General features: G+C 51.5%; 3 protein-coding genes across 3 annotated transcripts; all 3 read left to right on the top strand.

Moving 5' to 3' along the window:
• Nucleotides 1-543: 543 nt before the first annotated feature.
• PG998_014808 (uncharacterized protein) lies at nt 544-795 on the top strand (the record flags this gene model as incomplete). Its single annotated transcript, XM_066881624.1, has 1 exon — nt 544-795. The coding sequence occupies one exon, from the start codon at nt 544-546 to the stop codon at nt 793-795; it is 252 nt and encodes an 83-aa protein (XP_066723345.1).
• A 5068-nt stretch (nt 796-5863) lies between these two features.
• PG998_014809 (uncharacterized protein) lies at nt 5864-6322 on the top strand (the record flags this gene model as incomplete). The annotated part of the gene is made up of 2 exons (XM_066881625.1): nt 5864-5870; nt 5928-6322. The coding sequence occupies 2 exons, from the start codon at nt 5864-5866 to the stop codon at nt 6320-6322; spliced, it is 402 nt and encodes a 133-aa protein (XP_066723346.1).
• A 5146-nt stretch (nt 6323-11468) lies between these two features.
• Nucleotides 11469-13072, top strand: PG998_014810 (uncharacterized protein; the record flags this gene model as incomplete). The annotated part of the gene is made up of 5 exons (XM_066881626.1): nt 11469-11630; nt 11705-11809; nt 11895-12277; nt 12345-12409; nt 12492-13072. The coding sequence occupies 5 exons, from the start codon at nt 11469-11471 to the stop codon at nt 13070-13072; spliced, it is 1296 nt and encodes a 431-aa protein (XP_066723347.1).
• Between the last annotated feature and the right edge of the window lie 329 nt (nt 13073-13401).

Here is a 13401-nt window from a genome sequence, read left to right on the forward strand (position 1 = left end):
CAATCCTACTTGAGAATTGAGGGTCCAGGGGGAGGGGGCAGAGAGAAGTAAGATCGATAGGGCCAGCTCGGTTTGGCTAGTGAGATTAGAGGATACCTCTACCAAGGCGTAGCTTACTGTACAATCGACCGTTACAAGAAGACACAAGAGGAGACGGTCCTTGCATCGGACAATTGATCCATGCTCCAAGTTCGTAGCGGCAGATCAACAACCCTTCGGGGAGAGGCCGAAAGGGCCCCCGTCTTCCGTTTGACGGTGTAGCCACAGCTGGGCGGGCCAGCAGATTGGGAAGATACGCCTAAAAACATACCTTCCCACCATGGAATCATGGCCCGATGTGTCAAGCCCTCCCACTCCCACATCGGGTCGTCATAGACATAATTGTTGATTTCGGAATACATAGGAAGAAGAGCCTTCTGTATTATTTAGTCAAACAGCGGAACAGCGAAGCCGCGAAGAAGCGAAGTAGGTAGGGTAAATGTATGTTACGACCTAGCCTAATCATGCGGCCCAAGACCCACAATTCACCGGCACGGAACTACTATGCCCCGACCAGGCTACGATACCACCGACACCCACAAGACCGCCAGCTACACCAACATGAGCGCACCCATACTCCGCGACCGACCACCGCCTGACGCGATGCCGCCCCAGACGGCCATGGGACGGATGAACATCCTCGCAAGGGAAAACCAAGGGCGGAGGTCACGTGACGGATCTCGGGATCGCGCCGAGATCCCAAGATCCAGATCTCGGGGATCTCGCAAGATCCACGAGATCCAAAGGAATCAGTGAAGGAGGGATTGGATATATAACCACGAACGTTTCCTATGTATTTCATATAGACACTCTCTACTTCAGTGATCAATATAAGCATCAATCTTAACCCATTGGTGAGGCACATTGCCTTAACGACTCTATTGTGAATACCCTCAAATTCTACACTCAGTTACGATTCAGTCACGGTTATTGTTCATTGTATCAACAGGCGCCTACCCGTTGCACGTCCAGATACTCTCTCGTATTGCCAACATAAACCCCCGTACGTTCTACCAAGGTTTCTATTGGACCCCTGATAGCGTTCGTTACAATGTAATAAGTGCTCGTTGGCGAACTCGTGTTAGGTGTTTGGGGCTAAATCACTGCCATACCCACTCAGTCTAAAATAGGCTCGAGCTACGGCATGGTTGGTGCTTCCTTGGCAATATACTGACTCTTCATTGGTGATTGCAGCTGGCAGGTGGCTACACTAGAGCAGCCTCTAACGCATTGGCCCTCTGACGGGAACAAGGAAGCGAAGTAGTGCTCGCCCAGAGAAGAGAGGTGAACGGAAAGATCTTCCGCTTCCCGGAAGATCTAAGCCATCGTGCCTGCATGCAGCAACAGAGAAAAAGAAGAAAAAAACTTAGATTCGCTCCCAACTTGACTCCATCCACATCTCAATAATTGTCGGTTCGCCTCCGCAATGTTTAATATCAGGAACTGCAGACATGATACGAGGTGAAGGGGAGGGGAGTCAAGGTGTAAAATTGGTGGGGGGGAGGCTTTTAATAATCCATCCAATTGCGGCCACTGTATGTCTTTATTGATAGTCGAATCATCCACAGTTTGTATGGCCAAGCGTGTTTCCCTGTCGAGCGCAGTCTCATGTTTGGACTTTTGGGCGTCAGACGTTTGGACCTCGTTGACGATGTCACGATAGTCCCTGTCACATAAGCCTTAAGGCCATCCTGCCCCTCTGTCCAAGGAAGCCGCCCTCAAAACTAAGGAGACCTTGTCCTAGTCAACGCGGAATCCTCGAATCCTTCCTCCCACCAACTCCATTCATCATGGCGCGCCAAGACATGTTAACGCTACCTGTCCTACCTGTCCTATCTGTCAACTTTCGAATCGAGCGGAGGCGGCCTACTACTATTTGCTTTCGCTCTTGATCCCCTCGGAGCCTCTTCAAATCGAGCCAGCAGCCAGGAACCGGCAACTAGTTTCTCCAGCTTGTTCAACATCTCATGACTCGGCACTTAAACAGCCCGCTCACCACTTAATTCATGTTGACGATCCCGGTGGAACTCCTCCGTGGTTTACATTGCTTCTTAGTTTTTCTTTCCCTCTCTTTCGCGCTTCCAACCTCCCTCGCCTTCTTGGAATTGGTCAATGAAATACGAAACCAACCCTCCCCAAACATTCGGGCGACCCTTCGGGCGACCGGACGGTGTCCGACCACTGCAACCTTCATTAGCCCCGTCGAGTCTTTTGGACGTCCACTATTTATGCACGCCATGAATGTCGGCACTTCTTCAGCGTTAGCCCTCACTCGTCACCAGTCGTTCGCACCGAACGAGCGAAACACCTGCATCGGGCATGGCACACACACGCGAATCTCCACCACGTGTGCAATATCCGCGATGCACACAGGGATCTGGCCAGTCAAGGCCTCCACCTTCTGTAATCCATTCCCTTTTTCCCCTGCCCCTCTATGTGGCGTGCTAGGGGTCCATGCTACCTAATAAATGGATAGCTCTCCTCCAGGTGGAGGGAGATCCATCTCCAGTCGCCCTAACAGCATGGAACCCAGGTGCCACAACACTATCAAGGACGGAGAGTTAGTAGCATTCTTATGTTAATAGCGGCGTAATAATGCTACTCAACAATCAGATATCCCTTCTCATTCCCCCTGCAGACGATGTTGTATCCAAATGCAAACCTGCACCGTTCAGTCTAGAAGATCGCCTGAGATAAAAGTTGAAAATTCCTACGCCGGCGTAGATCTGAAGTATATCTCGATCCCTCCCTGCTGTGGGCCTCACTCTTGGAAGAGAAGGGTCTAAAAGTGTTTGTTTCTCTCCGAAAACATTTGGTTCAACTCGACCCTCCCTTGCCTTTTAATGGGATCTGCAACATGAGGTTGTCTACTGGAATCGCCCTGCTCGTGGGCCTCGCGTGTGCCGCCACCCAGGCACAGCAAGCTACTGGCTCGTCAGGCACCGCCAATCCCCTGGCAGCGTTGCCGCTTTGTGCTGTAAGTCTTGATTCTCTCGATACCTACGTCAAAGGTTGGGCTGTCAGTGTGCGATGAAGTCTCGCTTATACACGACTCCCTAGCAAAACTGCCTTCGCGCCGCCATTGTGCAATCAACATGCGCTCCTGGGAATCAGACATGTCTCTGCACCAACGTGCCGCTGCAAAGCAACGTCGAGGCCTGTGTGACGATTAGCTGTACCATCGAGGAGGCCCTGTTCACTAAGAACCTGACGGCGACCAACTGCCACGCGCCGGTCCGTGACAAGAGCGAAATGTACAACACCATCTCCATCACCTTCGGGTCGCTGTCCGGCTTCTTCGTCCTGGTACGGCTGGCCTTCAAGCTGTTTGTCCTCAAGACCGACATTGGTATGGACGACTGGGCCGTCCTGGCCACCGTCATGGCTGGCATCCCGAGCTCTGTCATCAACACGCACGGCGTCGTGTCAAACGGGCTGGGCAAGGACGTCTGGACGCTCCGCGACGACCAGATCACCAACTTCGGCAAGTTCTTCTACATCTTGGAGATCCTGTACTTCTTCCAGGTCTCGCTGGTGAAACTCTCGCTCTTGTTCTTCTACATGCGCATCTTCCCCGGGCGGGAGACCCGCCGGCTTCTCTGGGCCACCGTGGTGTTCAACTGCCTTTTCGGCATGTCTTTCTCCCTCGTCGCAGTCTTCCAGTGTTCGCCCATCCCCTTCTACTGGGAGAAATGGGACGGGCTCCATCAGGGCACGTGCTTCGACATCAACGCCATGGGGTGGTCCAACGCCGCCATCTCCATCTCCCTCGACATTTGGATGCTCGCGATCCCTCTATGGCAGCTGAGGTCGCTAAAACTTCACTGGAAGAAGAAAATTGGCGTCGCTGTCATGTTCAGCGTCGGCACCTTGTAAGTTGTTTCACCACCGGATCCTCTTTCGAATGCTCTATCTTGTGAAAGGGGGAACTAACACATCATTTCGCAAAGTGTCACCATCGTCAGCATCCTTCGTCTCCGATCGCTCGTCCACTTCGCCGAATCCCGCAACCCTACCTGGGATCAGTTCGACGTGGCCAACTGGTCGACGATTGAGATCAACACAGGTACGGACGACTCCTAACGAAAACCCCTCTACCTTCCCCTTTCTCTATTAATCATTACTGACTGGTTTCACAAATAAAAAGGTATCATATGTGCTTGCATGCCCTCAATCCGCCTGCTGCTCGTCAGGCTCTTCCCCAAGGTCCTTGGTGGATCCACCAGCGGGAAAAGTCAGTACTATGCGAGCAACGCTGAATACAACCGCACCAACCCTAAGAGTGGGACCAAGAACGTGACCCAGTCGCAGAGCCGAGGAGACGGCGACATAATGTACTCCCAGTCTTACACAGTCGAATACCAGAAGGATAACGACGAGGCCAGCCTGGTCCGGATGGACGATCTGAGCCCAAAAGGGGCCATCAGCTCCAAGTCATCCCGATTCAGCAATGGGTCGTTTTAGACTTAGCATTATTCTCTTATACGACCTTTATTACCTTTAAACCTACCAATTTAAATATAAAAAAGACTATGTGGATTCACTACGTATGTATTGATGAAGCACCGAAATCTATTTACCCGTTCGTGTGAATTGAAAAGGGCAATTGACTTCGGTTTTCTGGAGTATGGTTTCGGCTTTCCATCGCTGTCCTCGAACTGCGACGGCTTAAAGGGCTCTCCCCTGCCACTGCGCGACAGCTGTTCACGTCGACAGTGGCGCCGGTGGTGGACTACGCGTCGAACGTTTGGATGCACGAATGTAGGCACTGGACGGCGGGACCGGTTTACCGGATGCAGTTGGCGATGGAGGTTCTTCGCTTGCCTTGCGCTTGGTGTCTAGGAAAGGAAGGTACCATTAGCCATAACGGATACTTATGTGCATGGCATTGTTCCAAGAGGCGTTGACTTACTCCCGTATTTCACCATCATGAAGGCATTCGCTTTTGCGCGACACGACCTCAAGGAGCATACAAGTACAAAGATACGGGGAGCGTGGGCAATCGGATACCAAGGCTAACGACAAGCGGGGAGGAGCAGGGGTCACTTCCGAGTGTCCGTGATGGGATTCAGGTTCTGTGGGACAGCAACTACTGTCCGTGCTAGCGCGCCATAGCTACTGTTATAATGCATCCCTACCACTATGCCGTAGCTTCATATCAAATACTGATCCGCCAAGAAAACGACCGTACATCCACTCATTCTTTTTCGTTTCTCGATCTAGCGACACCCACCCTGCAACTCAATCCGTTACCCAGCCCAACATGAGATATCTGGACTGACCCTTTGATGATGTCCAGTATCATTATCAGCTTGAAAAGTGTCATCTTGCCCTTAAAACCCTCGTTCCCTACCGGCAATAACCAGACTATTCATCTAGACCAAATGAATCGTGGTGTTAAACGGAAAGCTGAACACTCCAATGTTGATACCAATGATTTACGTGCTGCTCCCAGTCGCGTTTTGTTTTGGTAATCATTCGTCGCGCGCTATACTTATCGAAGCGCATGATAGATATTGCAACCGGGCTATTATCGCCCGCAAGACAGCGGCACGTTCGTTCGCAACACTCCATTGAAGCACCGGCGCCTGATTTCGAAGCGCGTCCTCCGGCTGCTAAGGTCAGTAAGTCGCCATTATGCTGATCGTCTAGTTTGTGAATAAAGTTGACCACCCTTTCACTAGCGCGTCACAGCCGGTCGATAGGCCGGAGAGCTATCGAGCATACTTCTGCTCCGCCCAAACCATCCGAAACCCGACCTGAAACCCCGGCTCAACAATACATAAAGGGGTCATGCGACGTCTCCAAGGTGCTCGTCGCCAATATGGGCAGTACCGTTCCGTTGCCACCCTTGCGCCTGTAGAGTGCTCCCTAACTGTTTCGCCTAGAGCTACTCCAAAGTAACGGTAACACGCGTACCACGCCGGATTCTGCTACATTGGGGAGGCCCGTCGACAACAACACCAAGCGAATGACTGAAAACGCGGGACACCAAAATAACGCTTCCAATTCCACCGAGGACATCGAGATGGAGGTTGAGAAGCTGTTGGAGCATCGTCAGGTGTCTGATGGTAGCATTGAGATTTTGGTCAAGTGGGTAGGTCAGCCGAAGGAGGACGCATCCTTCGAGCCCGAGCACGAAATCCAGCAAGGTACCACAATACGGTTCAAGGTTCGCGAGATGGGCCGACCCAGACAAATGCGTCTGGCAGGCTCCTACCGGCGCCAGCACAATCACCCTATACTCGCTATCACATCTATACTCTCATCATTTCCGAAGTGAAGCTGCTCAGCTTGATGGCTTCTTCTTGGATACACTAGGGATCCAACGAAAGTGCACTTGGGAAAACGTCGTCGACAAAATCAAAGCCCTCAAGTCTGTCGAACACGGCGATTTGGATGCTGTACATAGACTGTACAAATTTCTTTATTCTTTAAACCTGGGCCCCGTTTCCAGAGGAAGACTACGGTAAGCACCCTATGTACGTTGGCAAATTTGGAGCGACAATAGCTAAGCAACACACCAGAGCGGCTTTTACCAGGGAGAAGCTCGTATATGGCGGCGAAGTAGGCAAGTGGTACACGACGACGCAGTGCTTGTGGTCCAGTCCCACCAGAATCAGGGCGATACTCGTTGTCCAACCTCTTTACGAAGACCTCGAAGCCTTCTTTGTGAATATCCTTGGGATTGAGACCTTTTTTGAAAAGCAGTTAACAAAGCTGCGCAGCGACGTGCTCATGAGCAAGTACCCTCGTCCCTGCCCCAACCCTAATCACATCGAGTTCAGTCACTCCTGGCTCCATCCACACCAGGAGCCACGAGCAAGCTACTGCTATCGGCTCCATTACGAGTCCTACAGCTTGAACCGTTCCCTGCTTACGAGTGCTTGCAGCTTGGCTGACTCCCGCCTGTGTTGTCCAAGAGCTTGAACTGACTCCTGTCGGGCTGGCTGTGGTCTTTTTGCTCGGCATCCCTCACGCGATCGAGTCATTTCCTGCCCGCCTTTGCCACCCGGGTTTTCCTCCTACATTCGAGCATCTCATGTACCGAGGTTTTTCCTTCCGCCTGTACGTGGTGCTGGCTACGAACCTGTTGGTGCGGATCGGGCAGTCCCGACCCCGTGAGACGAGCCAATGCAGAGAGGCGACTAGGATAGATGAATATAATATATTGGCGGATACTTACGTACATACATAGCACTCCGCGCCCTCTCTTTCGTGCTCCTTGAATGGCAGATTGTCGCCCCCGCCCGTAGCTTTCCTCATCCTGCGCCTTGATTCTGCGCTTATGCAGCCACTCGCCCTCGTGCTGTAGCATCGACTATAGATTCCCCATGTGATTTGGCAACACGGGCTCGTCAAGGCGTAATGCGCTGGACCCATGCCGCCGCCGAAACCGCTCGTGCTCATTGGCCAGTGCAATATCTACCGGCGTGCATATGGGGTCGAAATGACTGCGATTGGTGTTGCGCAGGCCAAAAAGTCGTATTGATAACACTAGAATTGGCGACACTAGAATGGACGTTCGCATGAATGGACGTTCACCTGGACGGAGTTCATTAAAATGGACGCACCCCAGAACCGGCCCACGAGCATGTGCGACCTTGCTGCTTCGCCCCTCCTTCAAGGTCTTGAACATCCTCACGCGCCTTTTCCGGTCCTTGGTCACAATGTCGCCCAGTCTGCAGGCACCTAGACAGGCTCAGGAACGGGACTGCCAGTGGCGCGTCGGAACCATCCAGCGTCTAAATGGGCGGCCCAGAAGCAGCACCGAGAGGGCTGTTTACCCGCGAGGGCGGAAGCGTTGCTGGGGCAGGTCAGGGCTGGTAAGTAGTGCTAATCCAGAACCGGATCAGATAGAGGTCGCCTCGAAAGGCTCGTGGCCTCCAGCGATAGAACCAGTAGTCACCAGGGCGTCGGGGGCAGACTTGAACGTAGCCAGGCACAGGATACCATTGATAAATCAAACGGACTTGGGTTATCGCTGGGCTCAAGTAGCCGACGAACGAAGAACGTCCCACGACGGGATCCTGATCCTAGACCTGCCGCGAGTGCAATCGAGGAAGATATAAAAAGCGAGAGTCGTAGCGTGTGTTGTCGGAAGCTATAATTGAAATGAGAAAGTAATAGAGAAAGTGAATGAATGGAAAAACATCAATCATCCATCCGGTTTGGAGGGCTGAGCGGTCGGGGTTAGTTCATTTTAGGCACTAATAGGCCTAGACCAACCGGTCCCCCGGGCGATTACACGCTGAAAGATTTCCAGCAGGTGCTGGGGCAATGCCATCTCGTAACACAAGACTACAGTACCAACCATCTACCAATGCATCCACCTATGCACTTATCAGTGCTGCGTTGGGGCTGGAAAGTGCTGCAATTCCTCTGTAATCACTACGATTATAAGCTTCCACAACCAAACTACTCTATTGAGCGTTCTGAATTGCGTAGGAGACAAGAAAGCTGATGATACCACGACGGAGTGTATTCATGAGGCGTGCAGGAATACATGGAGTGAAAGCTCCGGAAGTGGCCGACAACAACCCATCCGGGGATGGGCCGGCTGGAGTAGGATGCATCAGGGTGTCAGCAGCATGGACCAGGAACAGTCCGTTGAATGGGACGTGGATTTGGAATACGCTGCTTTTGAAGGATTTGGTCCGCAAGACACCCAGGATGGAATATGATTTTACTGGGAGGATAGTGAACCCCTGCCATGGTGGAAATACTTGACACCTCCGTTTCTTAGATGAAGCACCCCGATAATATTTAAGTAGACACAGTAGCGCGTCATTTGTGTGGCTTCGAGGGCTGTCTGCCACAATTGGCGAGCCGTCAATGATGACCATATTTCAGGAACAATGGAACATGTCCTCACTGGGGCTAATTAACATGAAACATTACCGACACCTCATTTATTATCATGTTCGTCTTGCACGATCTAACGGTTTTGTTGCTTTGGCGATATGTTCTAGTTTCGTTCAGAACCAGTGCTACGTAGGCGGAGGTATCTCGAGGTTAGTGCACCACCACGTATTGCAGCGTGCTTTTAAATGTAACGTCGGAATCTCGCTTCCTCAGTAAAACGCGCAAAACGTGCACAGGCCGCAAAGGAAAGCCCTGATCCGAATGAAGAGCAATCAGTCAATTCGGTTTCTCTTCCTCGGTCGGTTGAGATTGACCTCATCGCATTCTCCGTTGGTGTTTCCCAAGCTTTTGAAACCCGATCGTTTACATGTGATTTGAATTTCTTGGCCATCCGCTGTGTTAGATCGAGTTTTCTTACTTCTACTAGGGGCAGCCGTTTAGCCGTATCAAAGGAGAGGACAAAAAGAAAAGGAAGAAAAACTGGTATTCGGCAATTCCGTGCAATGATCTGGCAATGCGCATTACTGGAAGGTGAGGGCCTAATAAGCACTGCTGGCAGGTCTGGGTGGGGTGGCCTGTATGAACGTGGTCATAGCGGCTATTGTAGTTTGCGTCTGTGTTTGTGACAGCTCACGTACCAACAACCTCCTCTTACCAAATATATTGTTGAAAGACAACGAACGAACCCCAGCTACCCAGAGTGCCATTTTGGATTGTCCTCTTCTCGCTATGAGTCTTGATCTGGCGAGACGCGAGACGCGAATTACCGTTTCGGTAAGAGCTTCGTTGGCATTATCGCTACCACTACCACTACCGTTGGGGCTGCCGTTGAACTTGCTAAGAGCTAAAGTTAGTCGTGAAACCAGTTAAACTTTCAAATTTCGGGTGGTTTCTCTCCAAGCTCCGACTTCCTAAGACCTGTCATGGTTCAACCTGATGTGTTTTGTGGGAAAATGAGGGCTCGTGGAATGATTGTCATCAGCTAAACCCGGGTTGCGGTTTCGCAACAAACCCACAACGTCCCCATTCAAAATATCTGCTTTTCCTCATACGGACGAAGAGGCTGAAAGGGGGGGGACAACGCGTATTGGTGGATCTCGCTTCGACATCTTCGCACATCGCAGTGCCAGTTCGATATTATCGGTATCGAAAGGGTCACCCGTCGATACCTGATCGGCGACTAATAATATCGTTCAATGGTCTGGAATAGTTTCAAAGTATGAACATCGCTGCTGCCCAACACACCGATTCTTCGACAGATGAAGAAGAACCCTTTAGACTTTTGACATCCTTGATGCACATAGCACAATCGAAGAAACCTGCATTCATGTGTGTGCTAGTCTTCCAGAAGGAGTTGGATATCCCACCGTAGGTATCCGCATCCATCTTCTCGCCGAACCGCAGCAACAGACCTCGGCACTAGTCCGGTATGCGTTGAGCTACTGCCGGGGCTACTTATCCGTGTCGTCGAGGCGAGCGGAACCTATCGACTTAGCGGCTCCGGGCCCCTCTTGCTACCCCTACAACCCCTCAGCCAGATCAATTGTCTCATTTGCTGCCATGGGCCATAAACAATGCATCTTGATAGATGTGCGGATCTTTTTTCGATTCGATATGAACAGGCATCTAGGGTTGCAATGTGTTATTTAAGCCACAACTACCTGCGCTATTCTACTGAATCCCCGAGCCGTCCTTGCTGGGACCACTGGCTTTATGTAGATGTGATGCGCACTTATTTATGAACACCTGAAGTGCCGATTATGGGTTGTTTTCGTCTGTGTAGGTAGGTCAGAAGACTGGCAGGTCAAACAGCTGTCAGTGTGTACTGACAATGGACCAGACCAGACCATGGGCTGGCCATTCTGTATGCGGCTCTAAGCGGAACCGCTTAGGAAATCTCTTACCAAGAACTCCCGGAAATGTGCCTTCATTGCCGGAGATCGTTACAGGCCTACAGTATTTCAGGGGCACAACCTGCCACAGTCCTGGTCCCAGTGCTGGTCCCAGACAAGAGCTCGAGAGCGGTCCACCATATCGAGTGGGGTCCCGCGGTCTCATTCGCCGGAGGTATCTCCGTTTGGCTCGATTGGACGGATATAAGACGAGCAGAGGAGTATTCTAGTGACCTGACGATATCCCCAGAAACAGCAATAGCACCGGTCTGGGCTCGACGCTAATATTCAGCTGCGAGTGACGCAAGGTACTGACATCAAAGCACCTACCAAAACCTGGTCTGGTCGGTCCAGCTGCTAGAGGAGCTTCTCATTACACTGGATCCGTTAATCCGCAAATGTAGTGCAGTGATCAATGCTAAGACCCTCATTGCCTGGTATGGGTCTGGGGCTAGGACACTGGTGTCCTCACAAAATGTTGTGGAGACCCCTTGCATCTCGGGGTTTTCTTCAACTTTGAGCAAGCCTTATAGGAGGGTCTTGACTGACTCGCTGCTTCTTTTTGACGTTCTTTTTGTAATCCCGAGTATGTGGTTCTTGAGTTATGAAAGCAGGCGATCTTGATATTGAAGACTAACAGCCTTCGAACCAGCATCCTGCCAGTCCACCGCCATGGCCGATGGCGTCGACATTCCGAATCGCGGCCCTGAGCTGCGGGCCGTCTGCATTGCACTGTTGACGTTGGCTGTCACCGCAACCGTCCTTCGATGCTACACTCGAGTCGTCATCCTGAAAGCGTTTGGGTTAGATGATGCAATCATGGTCTTTGCAACGGTAAGACAAGGCTTTCGATGACATTCTCGTAATAAGCCTGAAGGACATACCGCTGACAAGGACGCTACGAGCAGATAACCTTTATATTATTCACTTCTTCTGCACTTACGGGAGTTCATTATGGAACAGGACGGCACAACACGGACCTGAGAAAGGAGGACACGCAGGAGGCTATGAAGGTTTGTACAGCCCTGGATATGACACGGCGCGCTGTCATATAAGCTTCCTTACAAATTCAAGCCAAAGCCTTATTCGAACTTCTAGTTTTGGTGGTTCTGTTATATTTGGTACTGCGTGACCATGATTGCCTCGAAATTATCGATTGGCGTCTTCCTCTTACGCATCACCGTCATCAAGTCCCATAAATGGATCATCTACGTCGTCCTCTTCCTCTCGGTCATCACCGGCATCGTCTTTTTCTTCGTCACGCTACTGCAGTGTCAACCACTCTACTATTTTTGGGTCAAGGACGGCGAAGGGACTTGCATTTCGCCGTCCATCATCGCCGCCCTCACCTACCTTTATAGCGCGTTCAGCGTGCTCTGCGACTTCACCTTTGCGCTGCTCCCGCTCCACATGATCACGGGGCTGCAGATGCGTAAAAGTATCAAGCTTTCGCTTATCCCCATTTTGGGCATGGCCTGCGTGTATGATTGATATTCCCTTCACCATCCGACTGCTGAACATTGAATACTGACCCCACCGCTTGTTTAGGGCCAGCGTTGCCGTCGTCGTACGCTTCGTCTTCGTTCACACCTTTGAGGAACCCGACTTTTTGTGTACGTCATCAAAAATCCTCACCCCGTTGGAGTGTCTGTTATGGCGCATTTGTTTGAGTACGTTACTAACATTCGTCTTTAGGGGCAACCGTGGATATCGCAATATGGTCCGACGTCGAGCAAGGCCTAGCCATTTGTGCCGGCTGCCTGGCGACTCTGCAACCCTTAATCAAACGCACGGCGCAGTCGGTCGGTCTCTGGAGTGACATGGGCCTCGGGGCCTCAGGATCCGGCATGCCTCCACCCACAATCGGCAGCATGGACCGGCGGAAGCTGGCGCGCGCCGGCGCCACACGCGACAACGGAAACTTCACCCTGTCGACGTTCCAGCGAGTGTCTGAGGACAGCCAGGAGGATTGCCTTGACCTGGAGGGCAACCACCGAGGCGGCGGTGACGAAAGCAAGAGCGGAGTTCCCAACGCTGAAGGCGATAACGACGACAGTAAAAGCAGACACAACAACGCCAAGGCGGGCATCTTCACCACGACGACGGTCACGGTCAAGAATGAGCTCGCTCACAAACCAGGTAGTGATATGTATAATCACTTCGACGATAATGAAGAGCGGCTTACGCATAAGTCGTCCAAGGATATGGTAGAGGGGGCGCCGAGGATCAGTCCTCGGAGTCCGCTGGATAGTGTGCCGCCGAATCAACGAGCATAACGACGATTCATAGGAAAAGAAAGCAAAACACTAAGCGTGCATTTGATACTTAATCTTTGTCGAATATGAGACAGACTACAGATACCCTGACGATTCTTTTTGTTGTTGATTAACATAATAAGTAAGAGAACGAAAGAACCAAATTTAAACTGATGGTGGAAAAGCGGAAAAGCGGCCCATCGCATAGCAGCTCCAAGGAAGATGAAACGCTCCAGTCGGCGCCTAGCTCGTAGGCGTGCCTGTTAGGCCTCAAGAGGGGGTTGGAACCTCGATGGCGGCCGTTCGAAGGCTATGGCGGCCTCGATTCAGGTTGTTCTGTACCAGCAAGA

Source organism: Apiospora kogelbergensis, assembly GCF_038363985.1.
Source record: "Apiospora kogelbergensis strain CBS 113332 chromosome Unknown utg000015l_segment0_segment0, whole genome shotgun sequence".
In the NCBI taxonomy this organism is placed as follows: domain Eukaryota; kingdom Fungi; phylum Ascomycota; class Sordariomycetes; order Amphisphaeriales; family Apiosporaceae; genus Apiospora; species Apiospora kogelbergensis.